Source organism: Aquarana catesbeiana, linkage group LG08 (genome assembly GCF_042186555.1).
Source record: "Aquarana catesbeiana isolate 2022-GZ linkage group LG08, ASM4218655v1, whole genome shotgun sequence".
NCBI lineage: Eukaryota > Metazoa > Chordata > Amphibia > Anura > Ranidae > Aquarana > Aquarana catesbeiana.
The window spans coordinates 127,976,924-127,995,369 of NC_133331.1; the positions used below are offsets into that span (position 1 = coordinate 127,976,924).

At 43.3% G+C, this 18,446-nt stretch overlaps 1 protein-coding gene across 2 annotated transcripts in view; it reads left to right on the plus strand.

The window, feature by feature from the left end:
* The first annotated feature begins 5,292 nt into the window (after positions 1–5,292).
* LOC141106031 (interferon-induced protein with tetratricopeptide repeats 1-like) overlaps positions 5,293–18,446 on the plus strand; it is a 47,104-nt gene continuing 33,950 nt past the window's right edge. Inside the window, exons 1-2 of one of the 2 annotated variants that reach the window (XM_073596375.1) lie at positions 5,293–5,462; positions 15,526–15,654. In XM_073596375.1, the coding sequence (XP_073452476.1) occupies positions 15,638–15,654 (17 nt within the window). In that variant the 5' untranslated portion in view covers positions 5,293–5,462; positions 15,526–15,637. The remainder of the gene's footprint in view (positions 5,463–15,525; positions 15,655–18,446) is intronic. The other variant, XM_073596376.1, reaches the window with a different exon arrangement.

Consider the following 18,446-nt stretch of genomic DNA (forward strand, 5'->3'; position numbering starts at 1 on the left):
CCACTATACAGGCTTAGTATAGACACCCCCCAGGCATGATATTTAAAGGAATATTTCATTTTTATTGTTTCAATTTAAGCATTAAAAAATCACTGCTCCCGAAAAAATGTCCGTTTTTAAAAAAAAAATTAGCATTGATACATGTCCCCTGGGGCAGGACCAGGTCCCCAAACACTTTTTTTTATATAATTTGCATATAAGCCTTTAAAATAAGCACTTTTGGTTTTTCATGTTTGTGTCCCATAGACTTTAACGGTGTTCGCGTGTTTTTTCTGAATTTTTTGCCTGTTTGCATGTTCTGGTGAGAACCGAACCGGGGGGGGGGGTTGTTCGGCTCATCCTCAGCTCTTATTTGTATTTCCAGATCCATTCTTCACTAAGCTATGTCAGTGTAGAAGGAAACAGGGGGGCACCAGCCCCAGGGGAGTCTGTCCCAACCGATCCTAAGCCCCTCTCCTGGGCCCTCGATGATGGCTGCCTCTCAACAATCTCTCCCTCCACTTTCAGTGGGATCACCCTGGCAGTAACCCTTTCAGCTAGGCATACCTCTTCCTCCTGAAAGCACACAGGTATCTCTCCCTGCCACTCCAACAGTACCCTGATTTGGTCCAGGTCGTACTCAACTTCCACATCCATGAAAAGATGTAATAAAATATTTACAAAAATGTGAGGGGTCTACTAACTATTGTGAGATACTGTACATATCATATACAGTATATATCAAGATATTGAAGGGTTTAAAACAAGCTCATAGCTGTAAAAGATGCCGTGGGCTTGCTACTACTGTATGTTGTTCAACTGGTTCTAGGCTGTCATGTAAGAATGAATCAGGTGGCTGTAAAACTACCTGATCACTTTTATAGTGTGGGTGGTGTGGAGCATCCCCATTCAGTGGTTCCCGGGCTCTCCCACTTTTGCCAGTAGCTTGTGACCACAACAAACAGTCTCAGAATATCCAGCAGGAGGGAATCGGGGAACATCAGTGAACATCAATGAAGCCGTAAGCACTCATCTCTGAGTGTTTCTGGTTTCAGAGCTGTAGCCGGGGAAGCAGCTAATCAAGCATGATCTGCATGATCAAGCATGAGCTACAATGGAGGTCAAGGGAAGGGTGACATCAGGGGTCTACCCCCATAGAGAGTACCTATCATCTGCCCGATACTATCACATAGGGGGCTTGTTAGTCCCCTTTGTGACAGCAATAACGTTAAATGAAATTATTTTAAATAAAAAAGTGAAAAAATTTGAATTATAATAAAATTGAAATAAAAACATTAAACGTAACCCCTTCACTCTGCACACACCTTCAAATGCAAAAGTGGCATAGGATGCATAAGCATATGTAAACTGCAACTGCACCACAGAGGTAACCCTGCATACAGTGGAGTGAGCGCAATAATTCTATGTCCATAATGGATGGTTAGTTCAAAACCCATTATTTTTTGCTATAATAAATATCCCCCAAAAATATATAAAAAAACATTTTTTTCCCTCAGTTTATGCCGATACGTATTCTTCTACATATTTTTGGTAAAAAAAAATCGCAATAAGCGTTTATTGATTGGTTTGCGCAAAAGTTATAGTGTCAACAAAACAGGGGATAGTGTTATGGCATTTTTATTAATTTTTTTTTTACTAGTAATGGCAGCGATCTTTATCATGACTGCAACATTATGGCGGACATGTCGGACAATTTTGGCGTGATTTTGGGACCATTTATACAGCGATCAGTGCGATTAAAATTGCATTGATTACTGTTTAAATGTGACTGGCAGTGAAGGTTTTAACACTAGGTGGCACTGTAGGGGTTAAGTGTGTCCTAGGGATGTGTTCTAACTGTAGGGGGGATGGGCTGGCTGTGACACATCCCTGATCATAGCTCCTGATCACAGGGAGCTATGATCAGTGACACTGTCACTAGGCAGAACGGGGAGATGGTTGTTTACATTAGCATCGCCCCGTTCTTCCTCTCTGTGAGACTATCCTGGGTATCCCCACGGACATCGAGCCTGCGGGACCCGGGACCCGCGACCCGACTCACGGAGCTCCCGGGTGGCGCGCACACCATGGTACAGCGGAAAATTCAAAGGGACGTACAGGTACGCCCATTTGCCCAGCCGTGCCATTCATCGGCGTGCGCCAGTCGGGAACCGGTTAAGTGAGGCAGTATGATTTCAAAGTTGCATTCAGTGTGGACCAGGGCTAAACTAATTTTTCCATTCTGTACATGTCTAACGACTGTGTAGAGCACAAACAAAACTATCACATTGGTCAAAGCCAAAGTCATAACATATTCACACTTATCCAAAATCGCCTCAAAAGCGCATCAAAGTCGCATCAAGTCACAGGGTAAAACCGCAATGGAAATTGCACAATTTTTAAGTTGCACAAGTGTGAATCGGGCCTTAGTGTATTTTTTCTTGAAAATATGCATTTAATAAACAATTGCGCAAATATTGTGCAACCTATGAAAAAAATTGCAAAATGCTGATTTTAACATGTGCAAAAATAAAAAAAACATGCGCTTGAGGGAAACTAGTTAAAGGATCCTAAAACAACATAGCACTTATCATCAATTTATCAAAACCCAGTGAAATGAAAGGAGCCACTTGGTGAATTTGGATTCTCTGATCTCCGCCTCAACTCCAAGAATTACCTCAGCCCCTCTGACACACCTGGTTAAATAAAATGACTGCAAACGCATTTAAAGACATATGCGGACCGTTATCCTGGCTGTGGATTATCACCAAAAATAGACACACAGCTGGTAGTGATAAACAAGTTGAATATATTAGCATGGTTTAAAGTATATGGAAACTTACAACACTGTTAAACCTTGCTACAAATAACTAATACATTAGAAACGACAACCTTAATATTTAGCAACTGCAGGTAAAGAAGAGGCAGTAATCTATATGCCCTTAACACAGGCGCTGAGAGGGAGGAGAGAAGACTTGTCAACTTTTCAGCTCCTTCAGGGCCGCAAACACCTTTGAGAGGCAAACACACAACGAAAAGAAAAGGGTCACACAAGTACAGTAAGCACAGGTCCTGAGGTGAAAAATACTAGTGTCTTTTGCTAGCAGTAGTGTCTTTTTGCTAGAGTAGGTTTAAACAAGCTTGCATGTAGAAGTAATCCTCTAGAATGTTCCGTTAGGTAGAGATTTAAAAGGGCAAACTACTAGAGATGGCAGCTCCAAACAAGCATCCCGTGACACTAAAAAGGGAGATTGGTGTCTGCATGCAGTGTCAGTATGGTGTCAAGAAGTATGTTGAGTTTGCACCCTCTCACCAATCCTCTGTGTGATAACACAATGATAATCCCAGGTGCTGGTTCAGGCTTCTGATGCTCCTGGTGATGTTGTAAGGCACTGGATCCCCTTCCGAGGGCCAATCGAGATGACTGGTAGCAAAACTCGCAAGGTGAAGAGGAAGTGGCCGACCCAATACCTGGATGGATATGGCGATCCCTGAAACAGTGTGGGTTGTCTCCACTGAGCTGGGTGCTGCTTGGGTCACCGATCAGGGTTCCTGAGCTTAACGGTGGTGGAACGTGTGGGTGACACTGATCCTGGCTCCCCTCTATCTTCTTGCAGCACTCTCCCGGTCGTCTCAGGAAAAACATGTCTCTATCTCTCTTTCTGGTGGAGTTCCACCACACAGTCTGGTCACCTCACCACATTCTCTCTCTCTTGGCAGTCTCTGGAAAGACTTGGCTTTCTCTCTATATAATAGGTCACACACGCTCTGGTGTCAGTGTGTGTCTCTCTCTTCTTTAGCCTGATGCTGGTACCTCAGCCCGCTCTCCCTCTTTTAGATCGCTCTCTCTCCTTTAGATGTTCCTCTCTCTCTTCTAGCTTGATGCTGGTACCTCAGCCCACTCTCCTCAGACAGCTCTCCCTCCTTAATACTAGGTCACACACTTTCTGGTGTCAGTGTGTGTCTCTCTCAGCTCCAAAAATCCCTCTCACAGCGTTTTTCTCTCACTCTCCTTACATCTCTCCTTTTCCCGGGCTTCAGGATATCCCTCCTCCTCTGTTGGGGCACACAGACCCAGGTGTCAGCGTTTGTCTCTCTCCTCACTCTGGCACCTCAGTTCCTTCCCCTCACAAACTCCTCCTCTCCTCACTGTTAAGTGTCACTGTGTCCCAGCAATGACTTTTTGAGCCTTGGTATCTCCCTCTCTTTTAAGCAATCTCCTTTCCTCTGTCTCCTGTCAGCACTCTCTCTTTTTACCTCAGTGCTTTCCTCCCTTCCATCCCCTCAGCACTTCCTGAAACTCCCCTTTTTCCAAGTATGCTCTGTGTCTCTGAGTTTTTCTGGAAGGACCTGTCAGCATCTCTGTCTCCATCTTGTGGCCAAAAGGAAAAATTGCAATACAACATGCCTGCTACACACATAGCAATTAGCTACCTGTTAAACCTTTCTTCTTTTGTAAGACTTTCTCTGTTTTTGAAATGGACCTCCTGATTTTCCTATGTAGTTCTGCATGTGTGCTGAATGAAGATTTATTTCATAAAATATATTTCAAAATAATAATGTAATTAACAAATCATTAATTAACACTTTCTGGAAAATTATCTTTCTACAAATATTGAAAAGACATATTTTGGCATTCTCTTTGCTGTAATATTTAGCATTTCCTTTTGAATCAATGATTTGTTAGAGTTTATGTCAAGCTAAAAACATTTTCTAGTTATGGATAGGGTGGTGAAAAATTGAAACTTCTGTTGGGTTCTACTGCTATCCACGGTTCCATTAGAGAGATGTACCTCACTATTTGTGCCTCTTTGTCTCTGCTGAATCGTCTAAATTGCAATCCGTCTATGGCCAGCTTAAGATAGCTAAACAAATTTTCCTTACTGCACAGCCTGCAAAGGGAATCTGTGACCAGCGACACCAATTCCGAAGTCTCCTTGGGCACGTCTGACGTCAGTTCTTTTTATGTCACAAGGTGTAGAGAGTCAGCCGAAACCTTCGCAATCCTTAATAATACAGGGATGGTTGTGTGTTATTTTCACATGTACCCAGATTTTCTATGTTACATTTTCTCAGCAGCCCCTCAAATGATTCCCCCTTCTACTCCCAGGCTTCATAGTAGCTGCATGGGCTGCTCTGGTTATTGTTTGATCGGGTAATTGCTTTCCCACCACCAAGTTTCAGTTTCCATTCTTCATTTTATTATTATAGGTTCATACCATGTGACCATGCTCTATCTGTATATAGCATATGTGTGCGCAGCCTATTGCATTGCATTTTTTATTATTTTTTACAGTTCTTTTTAGTAGCTTTGGTGAAATATTAGCAGGGAGAATCTGCTCTGCACTGGGTGATAAGGGTGTTGCCAGGCACACCCACTGTGCATGCCTATGGTATATAGAGGATCTCATTCAGCAGGTACATCAGGCAGCTCCCAACAACAGCAAACACAGTAAACTCAAAGACAAACAACGCAGAATGAGGTAAGTACCCTTATCATCCAAAGTGCTAGCAGTGACCAAACACCTCTAGCTGTAAAGGTATCTTCTAGCCATCTTTATGTACATACTCACATTGTTTGCTAAGGGATACTTTTATTTTTTGCGTGCTCTACACTATATAGATGTAAAATCAGCGTATTTTGTGTTTTCTTTTTCCATTAGATTTTTTTTGTGACCTTACATTTGCTATACAATATATAGATATTTTTAGGTTTGCATACTATTTTTATATCACCACTACAGAATGTCCCCATTTTTTATTCTGCATTATTGGGGAATGGATTGTTCTTACTGTACTTAAAATAAATGCATTAATGAAAAACACACCTGTTTATAAAATTTTCTGCACCCATATTTGGACCTCCTTGTTGTTGTGAAAATGTATTTTATGCTTGGGATCAAGGGATTAGATGCCCTTTTATGTCTGAGGTATACAACAGAGGTTGAACAAATGAAAATAAAGTACCTAATAGGGAGACCAAAATTGCAATTGGTATACCATTCCACTTTAACTACTTCCTGCCCGCGCTATAGCCGAAAGATGGCTACAGCGTGGGCCTTAATTGCACACGGCACTCTCTGTGATTACCGAGTCTATGAGATCGGGTGATCACAGATCCCGGCCCCTACCACGTGATCAGCTGTCAGCTGATCACGTGATGTAAACATAATATTGATAATCTATTTTCCGTCACGCTGTCAGCGTGAGGGGAAAAAAAGCCGATCACCGACTTCTGTCAGAGGGACATTAGTCCTACACACAGAGAGCTGCGGTTGCCTCATTTGTGCCCACCAGTGCCAGCTGCCAGTGCCACCTATCAGTACCCACCAGTGCCATCTACCAGTGCCCCTCGTGCCACCTACCAGTGCCCACCAGTGCCACCCATCAATACCCATCAGTACTGCCAATCAATGCATCATAATTAGTGCCACGATCAGTGCTGCCTATCAGTGTCACCTACCATTGCCCATCAGTGCCACCTATCAGTGCCACCCATAAGTGCCCTTCAGTGCCACCTATCAGTGCCCTTTAGTGCCAACCATCAGTGCCAACCATCAGTGCCACCTCTCAGTGCCGCCTCTCAGTGCTGCCTCATCATTGCTTATCAGTACCACCTGTCAGTGCCCATTAGTGCTGCCTTATCAGTGCCTATCAGTGCCCATTAGTGCCCATCAGTGCAGCCTCATCAGCGCACATCAATGAAGGAGAAAAATTACCTGTTTTCAAAAGTTTTATAACAAACTATGAAACAGTTTTTTTTTTTTATCAAAATTGTCGTTTTTTTTTTTGTTTTATTTAGCAAGAAATAAAAACCCAGCAGTGATTAAATATCACCAAAAGAAAGCTCTATTTGTGTGAAAAAATGATAAAAATGTAATGTGGGTACAGTGTTGTACGACCACTGTCATTGACCAATTGTCATTCAAAGTGTGACAGCGCTGAAAGCTGAAAATTGGTCTGGGCCAGAAGGGGGTTTAAGTGCCCAATAGGCAAGTGGTTAATCTGCCGGTATACTAAGCATAAAACCTCAAAATTGCTAATAAAATATGCCACATATACTGCAGATCTGTATATTTATATTTACCCATACTGTATCTTCAGTAGTATATGTATGTATCTATCAATAGGTGTATTACAGCAGGGCTTGACAAATTTGCTTTGAATCTAGCAGCCATCTAAAAAAGTTTGGAGCCAGCTTTTTAAATAAGCTGCCCGGCGCCCGGAACTGCATGTCCGGAGCGTCGGGCAATAGGAATTGCTCACGCCTGGTGCCAAACGAAATAAAACAAATTTTTTTTAGTTTCTGTTATAAAATTTTGCAAATAAGTAATTTTTCTCCTTCACTGATGAGGCTGCACTGATGGGCACTGATAGGCTGCACTAATGGGCATGGGCACTGATGGGCTGCACTGATGGGCACTGATAGGCAGCACTGATGAGGCTGCACTGAAATGCACTGATAGGCGGCACTGATGGGCCCTGATAGGTGGCACTGATGAGGCTGCACTGATAGGCAGCACTGATAATCAGGGTACTGAGGGTACATGTCCCCTCTCACATGCCTGGTCCACACACCCGCAGTAAGGAAAGGGCGCCAGATCAAGCCCGCAACCGTAACCCCAGCACCCAGCTGTCAAACTGGGAAGGAGATTTCGGAGGTGGACGGGCACAGAGAGCAACCAAGGGAACCCCTCAATCAGAATGGCAGGTGCGCTGCACTCATCACAGCCCCGCCCACCAGAGGAGGACGCGGGTTCTCAGAAATGAGCGCTGTATACCGCTCCAGCAGGCGGAAAAGTCGTGGCTTCAATAACTGGCCAGCCCAGCCTCTTAGTCCACACACCCGCAAAGGAGGAGTTGCCCACATGGGGAGACAGAATCCAGACGCCTGTTGCAGTGTAGCTTAAGCACAAGGACGAAATTTCCAATCGTCACTAAATTACTAAATTGATGCATTTGTATATTTCACAAGTTAGTATAAGGGAATTATAGTGTACTTGTGGGTTTATCCTATCATTTTTTGTGTAATAATTCTCCATGTAATGGGGGTATGGCAGGGGTGTGTCCCTAGTCTACATTTTTTTTGCTAATAGGTGTCCCTCTTTCCCATCTCAGAAAGTTGGGAGGTATGGTAGTATACTTACAGTATAATCTTATTATAGAGTTTAGAGTGAATTAACTTATGCTTCAATGAGATTAAAAAAAAGTTGTCATAGTCCAAAAATATTGTCAATCCCTATTTTATAAACTGACATCCCATACCAATGTAGTTTTAATAGTGTTTTTAGATTTTACCAGAATATCAATTTCTAAACCAAAGAACAAAAATGTAACGTACTGCAGCTTATCAGTCCTCAGATGTGGTGGCTGCATTCATTTTTAGACTACGAATGTTTTCAGCAAACAAAAAAAATACCCGTTGATCTTTCCAAAAATGCCTTGCCTTTGTCACATCTTGTGAGATAAACTGAAATATAAAACAATTATATCTTCCTTCTAACAATATTCGTAAAATACATATTCCCCAAACCTCCTATGTAATGGAGATGAAGTGAGGAAGATTCAGGACAACTGAAAGTGATTGTAAAGGCACAATGTTTTTTATACCTTCGGGTGCCCCCATAGCATGCTGCTTAAGGTGGGGGCACCCAACAGCAGGGAGGAACCAGGAGAAGAGGAGGATCCGGGCCACTCTGCGCAAAACCACTGCACAGAGCAGGTAAGTATAACATGTTTATTATTTTAATGAAAAAAAAAAAATTAAAGCTTTACAATCACTTTAACGTGACAACCAAGGTTCCGCCTATAGCGGAAAACAGCACCCCTAGACTGGTAATTGAAGAAAAGTGTGAATGGGCCTGTGTGCCCGGCTGCGGGGCAAAGATTGTAGGGAGACCTGGACAGTATCCCTGTGGCTCCTATGGGAGTAGCGTACAAAACTTTATCAAACCCTCAAAAAAAGATAGTTATCAGCAAGTCAAAACTGTGCATGCCTAAATAACATAAACCAAATTTCTTTATCGTACATTACGGGACACAGAGCAGCTTATAAATTACTATCTGGGTTATACGCCACCTATAGGTGAATGGACACTGGCACACCCAAATGACAGGAAGTCCCCCCTCTATATAACCCCTCCTATACAGGAAGTACCTTGTTTTTTTGCCAGTGTCTGTAAGGTGGTGGTCACTGATGTGATACATGTGCTCTTGGAGCATACTTGAAGGTCTGGACAGTTCTATTAAGAATCATGGACTTTAATCGGATCCATTTGAAAAAGCTGTCAGCCAAAATGGATGGTACCCGAGCCTCATTGGAAGGAGAGAAGATTCCTCGAGGTTTGCCTGTAATGCAGCCTCACAGCGATGGACCCTGCGTAATGGAACCCTGTGCAGTGTTTGTTCTGACCAAGGTGCCTTCCTGCAGGGTGCTATACAGGTCCAGGGGAGTGGGCTCCAGATTAAGGGGGACCAAGTCTCTGAAGGTCTTTTATGACAAAGCTCACCGTGATGGGTGAAGATTGGACTCCTGTTATGTTCAGAGTCCTGCAGCAGGAATGGAAAGTCTGCATTTGTTTGTAATTTCTCTTTAACCACTTGCCGACCGCCTAACGCACATATACGGCGGCAGAATGGCACGGGCAGGCAGAATCACGTACCTGTACGTGATCTGCCTCCCGCGTGCGGGGGGTCCGATCGGACCCCCCCCCCCGGTGCCAGCGGCGGTCGGCATTTGACTGGGAGCGTCGGGAGGCGAGGGGGAGACCATCCGATCGTGGCCCCCGCCTCGCGATCGCTCCCAGCCAATCGGAATCCTCCCCTGCCTGTGTGTAGTTTCACACAGGCAGAGGATGTGATGTCATCTCTCCTCGGCTTTGGCAGTTTCCGTCCCAGCGCCGAGGAGAGAAGACATGTAAGTGCACAACACACACACACACACAGTAGAACATGCCAGGCATACTTTACACCCCCGATCCCCCCCCCCGATTGCCCCCCGATCCCCCCCCAATCACCCCCCCCTGTCACAAACTGACAGCAAGCAGTATTTTTTTTTTTTTCTGATTACTGCATAGTGTCAGTTTGTAACAGTTACAGTGTTAGGGCAGTGAGTATTACCCCCCTTTAGGTCTAGGATACCCCCCTAACCCCCCCTAATAAAGTTTTAACCCCTTGATCACCCCCTGTCACCAGTGTCACTAAGCGATCATTTTTCTGATCGCTGTATTAGTGTCGCTGGTGACGCTAGTTAGTGAGGTAAATATTTAGGTTCGCCGTCAGCGTTTTATAGCGACAGGGACCCCCATATACTACCTAATAAATGTTTTAACCCCTTGATTGCCCCCTAGTTAACCCTTTCACCACTGATCACCGTATAACTGTTACGGGTGACGCTGGTTAGTTTGTTTATTTTTCATAGTGTCAGGGCACCCGCCGTTTATTACCGAATAAAGGTTTAGCCCCCCCGATCGCCCGGCGGTGATATGCGTAGCCCCAGGCAGCGTCAGATTAGCGCCAGTACCGCTAACAGCCACGCACGCAGCATACGCCTCCCTTAGTGGTATAGTATCTGTACGGATCAATATCTGGTCCGATCAGATCTATACTAGTGTCCCCAGCAGTTTAGGGTTCCCAAAAACGCAGTGTTAGCGGGATCAGCCCAGATACCCGCTAGCACCTGCGTTTTTCCCCTCTGCCCAGCCCACCCAAGTGCAGTATCGATTGATCACTGTCACTTACAAAACACTAAACGCATAACTGCAGCGTTCGCAGAGTCAGGCCTGATGCCTGCGATCGCTAACAGTTTTCTTGGTAGCGTTTTGGTGAACTGGCAAGCACCAGCCCCAGGCAGCGCCAGGTTAGCGCCAGTACCGCTAACACCCACGCACGCAGCGTACACCTCCCTTAGTGGTATAGTATCTGAACGGATCAATATCTGATCTGATCAGATCTATACTAGCGTCCCCAGCAGTTTAGGGTTCCCAAACACGCAGTGTTAGCGGGATCAGCCCAGATACCTGCTAGCACCTGCGTTTTGCCCCTCCGCCCGGCCCAGCCCACCCAAGTGCAGTATCGATCGATCACTGTCACTTACAAAACACTAAACGCATAACTGCAGCGTTCGCAGAGTCAGGCCTGATCCCTGCGATCGCTAACAGTTTTTTTGGTAGCGTTTTGGTGAACTGGCAAGCACCAGCCCCAGGCAGCGTCAGGTTAGCGCCAGCACCGCTAACACCCACGCACGCACCATACACCTCCCTTAGTGGTATAGTATCTGATCGGATCAATATCTGATCAGATCTATACTAGCGTCCCCAGCAGTTTAGGGTTCCCACAAACGCAGTGTTAGCGGGATCAGCCCAGATACCTGCTAGCACCTGCGTTTTGCCCCTCCGCCTGGCCCAGCCCAGCCCACCCAAGTGCAGTATCGATCGATCACTGTCACTTACAAAACACTAAACACATAACTGCAGCGTTCGCAGAGTCAGGCCTGATCCCTGCGATTGCTAACAGTTTTTTTGTAGCTTTTTATTGAACTGGCAAGCACCAGCGGCCTAGTACACCCCGGTCGTAGTCAAACCAGCACTGCAGTAACACTTGGTGACGTGGCGAGTCCCATAAGTGCAGTTCAAGCTGGTGAGGTGGCAAGCACAAGTAGTGTCCCGCTGCCACCAAAAAGACAAACACAGGCCCGTCGTGCCCATAGTGCCCTTCCTGCTGCATTCGCCAATCCTAATTGGGAACCCACCGCTTCTGCAGCGCCCGTACTTCCCCCATTCTCATCCCCAACCAAATGCAGTCGGCTGCATGAGAGGCATTTTCTTTATGTCCTCCCGAGTACCCCTACCCAACGAACCCCCCCAAAAAAGATGTTGTGTCTGCAGCAAGCGTGGATATAGGCGTGACACCCGCTATTATTGTCCCTCCTGTCCTGACAATCCTGGTCTTTGCATTGGTGAATGTTTTGAACGCTACCATACACTAGTTGAGTATTAGCGTAGGGTACAGCATTCCACAGACTAGGCACACTTTCACAGGGTCTCCCAAGATGCCATCGCATTTTGAGAGACCCCAACCTGGAACCGGTTACAGTTATAAAAGTTAGTTACAAAAAAAGTGTAAAAAAAAAAAAAAAAAAAAAAAAACACATACAAAAATATAAAATAAAAAAAAAAAATAGTTGTCGTTTTATTGTTCTCTCTCTCTCTATTCTCTCTCTATTGTTCTGCTCTTTTTTTACTGTATTCTATTCTGCAATGTTTTATTGTTGTTATGTTTTATCATGTTTGCTTTTCAGATATGCAATTTTTTATACCTTACCGCTTACTGTGCTTTATTGTTAACCATTTTTTTGACTTTGAGTGGTTATACCAGAATGATGCCTGCAGGTTTAGGTATCATCTTGGTATCATTCTTTTCAGCCAGCGATCGGCTTTCATGTAAAAGCAATCCTAGCAGCTAATTAGCCTCTAGACTGCTTTTACAAGCAGTGGGAGGGAATGCCCCCCCCCCAATGTCTTCCGTGTTTTTCTCTGGCTCTCCTGTCTCAACAGGGAACCTGAGAATGCAGCCGGTGATTCAGCCAGCTGACCATAGAGCTGATCAGAGACCAGAGTGGCTCCAAACATCTCTATGGCCTAAGAAACCAGAAGCTACGAGCATTTTATGACTTCGATTTCGCCGGATGTAAACAGCGCCATTGGGAAATTGGGAAAGCATTTTATCACACCGATCTTGGTGTGGTCAGATGCTTTGAGGGCAGAGGAGAAATCTAGGGTCTAATAGACCCCAATTTTTGCAAAAAAGAGTACCTGTCACTACCTATTGCTATCATAGGGGATATTTACATTCCCTGAGATAACAATAAAAATGATTTAAAAAAAAAAAATGAAAGGAACAGTTTAAAAATAAGATAAAAAAATAATAATAATAAAGAAAAAAAAAAAAAAAAAAAAAGCACCCCTGTCCCCCCTGCTCTCGCGCTAAGGCGAACGCAAGTGTCGGTCTGGCGTCAAATGTAAACAGCAATTGCACCATGCATGTGAGGTATCACCGCGAACGTCAGATCGAGGGCAGTAATTTTAGCAGTAGACCTCCTCTGTAAATCTAAAGTGGTAACCTGTAAAGGCTTTTAAAAATGTATTTAGTTTGTCGCCACTGCACGTTTGTGCGCAATTTTAAAGCATGTCATGTTTGGTATCCATGTACTCGGCCTAAGATCATCTTTTTTATGTCATCAAACATTTGGGCAATATAGTGTGTTTTAGTGCATTAAAATTTAAAAAAGTGTGTTTTTTCCCCAAAAAATGCATTTGAAAAATCGCTGCGCAAATACTGTGTGAAAAAAAAAAATGAAACACCCACCATTTTAATCTGTAGGGCATTTGCTTTAAAAAAATATATAATGTTTGGGGATTCAAAGTAATTTTCTTGCAAAAAAAAATTATTTTTTTATGTAATCAAAAAGTGTCAGAAAGGGCTTTGTCTTCAAGTGGTTAGAAGAGTGGGTGATGTGTGACATAAGCTTCTAGATGTTGTGCATAAAATGCCAGGACAGTTCAAAACCCCCCCAAATGACCCCATTTTGGAAAGTAGACATCCCAAGCTATTTGCTGAGAGGCATGTCGAGTCCATGGAATATTTTATATTGTGACACAAGTTGCGGGAAAGAGACAATTTTTTATTTTTTTTATTTTTTTTTGCGCAAAGTTGTCACTAAATGATATATTGCTCAAACATGCCATGGGAATATGTGAAATTACACCCCAAAATACATTCTGTTGCTTCTCCTGAGTACGGGGATACCACATGTGTGAGACTTTTTGGGAGCCTAGCAGCGTACGGGACCCCGAAAACCAAGCACCGCCTTCAGGCTTTCTAAGGCCGTAAATTTTTGATTTCACTCTTCACTGCCTATCACAGTTTCGGAGGCCATGGAATGCCCAGGTGGCAAAAAACCCCCCCAAATGACCCCATTTTGGAAAGTAGACACCCAAGCTATTTGATGAGAGGTATAGTGAGTATTTTGCAGACCTCACTTTTTGTCACAAAGTTTTGAAAATTGAAAAAAGAAAAAAAAAATTTATTTTTCTCGTCTTTCTTTATTTTCAAAAACAAATGAGAGCTGCAAAATACTCACCATGCCTCTCAGCAAATAGCTTGGGGTGTCTACTTTCCAAAATGGGGTCATTTGGGGGGGGGTTTGTGCCACCTGGGCATTCCATGGCCTCCGAAACTGTGATAGGTAGTGAGGAGTAAAATCAAAAATGTACGCCCTTAGAAATCCTGAAGGCAGTGATTGGTTTTCGGGGCCCCGTACGCGGCTAGGCTCCCAAAAAGTCCCACACATGTGGTATCCCCGTACTCAGGAGAAGCAGCTAAATGTATTTTGGGGTGCAATTCCACATATGCCCATGGCCTGTGTGAGCAATATATCATTTAGTGACAACTTTGTGCAAAAAAAAAAAAAAATGTGTCACTTTCCCGCAACTTGTGTCAAAATATAAAACATTCCATGGACTCAACATGCCTCTCAGCAAATAGCTTGGGGTGTCTACTTTCCAAAATGGGGTCATTTGGGGGGGGGTTTTGTGCCATCTGGGCATTTTATGGCCTTCAAAACTGTGATAGGTAGTGAGGAGTAAAATCAAAAATGTACGCCCTTAGAAATCCTGAAGGCAGTGATTGGTTTTCGGGGCCCCGTACGCGGCTAGGCTCCCAAAAAGTCCCACACATGTGGTATCCCCATACTCAGGAGAAGCAGCTAAATGTATTTTGGGGTGCAATTCCACATATGCCCATGGCCTGTGTGAGCAATTTATCATTTAGTGACAGCTTTTTGTAATTTTTTTTTTTTTTTTTTGTCATTATTCAATCACTTGGGACAAAAAAAAATGAATATTCAATGGGCTCAACATGCCTCTCAGCAAATTCCTTGGGGTGTCTACTTTCCAAAATGGGGTCATTTGTGGGGGTTTTGTACTGCCCTGCCATTTTAGCACCTCAAGAAACGACATAGGCAGTCATAAATTAAAGGCTGTGTAAATTCCAGAAAATGTACCCTAGTTTGTAGGCGCTATAACTTTTGCGCAAACCAATAAATATACACTTATTGACATTTTTTCTACCAAAGACATGTGGCCGAATACATTTTGGCCTAAATGTATGACTAAAATTGAGTTTATTGGATTTTTTTTAGAACAAAAAGTAGAAAATATAATTTTTTTTCAAAATTTTCGGTCTTTTTCCGTGTATAGCGCAAAAAATAAAAACGGCAGAGGTGATCAAATACCATCAAAAGAAAGCTCTATTTGTGGGAAGAAAAGGACGCAAATTTCGTTTGGGTACAGCATTGCATGACCGCGCAATTAGCAGTTAAAGCGACGCAGTGCCGAATTGTAAAAAGTGCTCTGGTCAGGAAGGGGGTAAAACCTTCCGGGGCTGAAGTGGTTAAAAAAAAAAAAAATTCTGACTGTCTGTTCTCCCAGTGTGCTGATTAATCATGCTATGTACTCTTACTCATGTGGGCTGTTGTTTCTCCTCCAGCTACTAGAGGACGCAGGCTCGCTCAGTGTGGCCTAAATTTATATAGGAAGGAAGGGCAGCCATGCCATGTGGCAACAGGTTCAGTAGGCCTCTGGAGACATAGCAGCAGCCAATGGATGCTAACAAAGTGTGAGTACTTACTATGGGAAAACTGTGTGACAGACAAGTCATGATTATATGCTGCATATTTACTGCTTATCCGGGGGGGGGGGGGACTATTCGACTAAGTTGATACACCCCTGGATGGTTAGCAGTTCACTTTAAAGTGTTGTTGACTGCTCTGTACGCAGGTGCAGCATAGTATACATGCTTGCAAACTTGCTTAAATGCATGTTTAAATATGCACGTTTGGAAAAACATGAGCATGGGTGCATTTTAAGAGTTGTATCTCCAGTATAGTGCATATGTGCTTGGCTAAATCCTGCAGGTCTAGTATGGGGCAACTGCAGTTAAGCAAGTGCTTGCTTACAAACTAGCTGAAACACACGGTTGCTGAAACGCATGGTTGCTGAAGATAAATGTTTTTACATATTCGCATAAATATACATGGTTATACATGTTTGCATAAAGATATATGATCATGGTTGTACAAGGATGCATGGTTGCACAAATGCATAGTTATTCATGTTTACATAAATATACATGGTTATACATGATTGCATAAAGATACATGGTTGCATAAAGATGCATTGTTATTCATGTTTGTATAAATGGACATGGTTATTCATGATCGCATAAAGATACGTGATCGCATAAAGATGCATGTTTATACCTGTTTGCTTGGCTATATAAAGTTATACATGATCACATAAAGATACATGGTTGCATAAAGATGCATGTTTAGACGTGTTTGTATAGATATAAATGGTTTTACATGGTCGCATAAAGATACATGGTCGCATAAAGATACTTGGTTGCATAAAGATGCATGTTTATACATGTTTGCTTAAATATACATGGTTATACATGATCGCATAAGGATACATGGTTGCATAAAAGATACTTGATCGCATAATGATACTTGATCGCATAAAGATACATGATCGCATAAGGATACATGATCGCATAAAGATACATGGTTGCATAAAGATGCATGTTTATACATGTCTGCATAGATACGTGTTGTGTAATGTTGCATAAACGTGTTTCATAAACGCATGCTTGCTTATTGCGAAAATGCTTGTTTCCATGGGCACGTTTCATGAATGCATGTGAACAGCGCACGCTTTCATATTTTGCCTAAAAGCATAATTGCATAAGCACATGCTTCCATAGATGCATATTGCTTAAACACATGCTGGCACGTTTTCATTTGTACTGCATACGTATGTTTGTTTACCTTAAGCTGTATACATATGTACTTGTTTTCCTGGGGCTACATACATACAGTGGGGATGGAAAGTATTCAGACCCCCTTAAATTTTTCACTCTTTGTTATATTGCAGCCATTTGCTAAAATCATTTAGGTTCATTTTTTTTCCTCATTGATGTACACACAGCACCCCATATTGACAGAAAAACACAGAATTGTTGACATTTTTGCAGATTTATTAAAAAAGAAAAACTGAAATATCACATGGTCCTAAGTATTCAGACCCTTTGCTCAGTATTTAGTAGAAGCACCCTTTTGATCTAATACAGCCATGAGTCTTTTTGGGAAAGATGCAACAAGTTTTTCACACCTGGATTTGGGGATCCTCTGCCATTCCTCCTTGCAGATCCTCTCCAGTTCTGTCAGGTTGGATGGTAAACGTTGGTGAACAGCCATTTTTAGGTCTCTCCAGAGATGCTCAATTGGGTTTAAGTCAGGGCTCTGGCTGGGCCATTCAAGAACAGTCACAGAGTTGTTGTGAAGCCACTCCATTATTTTAGCTGTGTGCTTAGGGTCATTGTCTTGTTGGAAGGTAAACCTTCGGCCCAGTCTGAGGTCCTGAGCACTCTGGAGAAGGTTTTCGTCCAAGATATCCCTGAACTTGGCCGCATTCATCTTTCCCTCATTTGAAACCAGTCGTCCTGTCCCTGCAGCTGAAAAACACCCCCACAGTATGATGCTGCCACCACCATGCTTCACTGTTGGGACTGTATTGGACAGGTGATGAGCAGTGTGTGATTTTCTCCACATATACCGCTTAGAATTAAGGCCAAAAAGTTCTATCTTGGTCTCATCAGACCAGAGAATCTTATTTCTCACCATCCTGGAGTCCTTCAGGTGTTTTTTTAGCAAACTCCATGCGGGCTTTCATGTGTCTTGCACTGAGGAGAGGCTTCCGTTGGGCCACTCTGCCATAAAGCCCCGACTGGTGGAAGGCTTCAGTGATGGTTGACTTTCTACAACTTTCTCCCATCTCCCGACTGCATCTCTGGAGCTCAGCCACAGTGATCTTTGGGTTCTTCTTTACCTCTCTCACCAAGGCTCTTCTCCCCCGATAGCTCAGTTTAGCCAGATGACCAGCTCTAGGAAGGGTTCTGGTCGTCCCAAACATCTTCCATTTAAGGATTATGGAGGCCACTGTGCACTTAGGAACCTTAAGCGCAGCGGAAATTTTTTGTAACCTTGGCCAGATCTGTGCCTTGCCACAATTCTGTCTCTGAATTCTTCAGGCAGTTCCTTTGACCTCATGATTCTCATTTGTTCTGACATGCACTGTGAGCTGCAAGGTCTTATATAGACAGGTGTGTGGCTTTCCTAATTAAGTCCAATCAGTGTAATCAAACACAGCTGGACTCAAATGAAGGTGTAGAACCATCTCAAGGATGATCAGAAGAAATGGACAGCACCTGAGTTAAATATATGAGTGTCACAGCAAAGGGTCTGAATACTTAGGACCATGTAATATTTCAGTTTTTCTTTTTTAATAAATCTGCAAAAATGTCAACAATTCTGTGTTTTTCTGTCAATATGGAGTGCTGTGTGTACATTA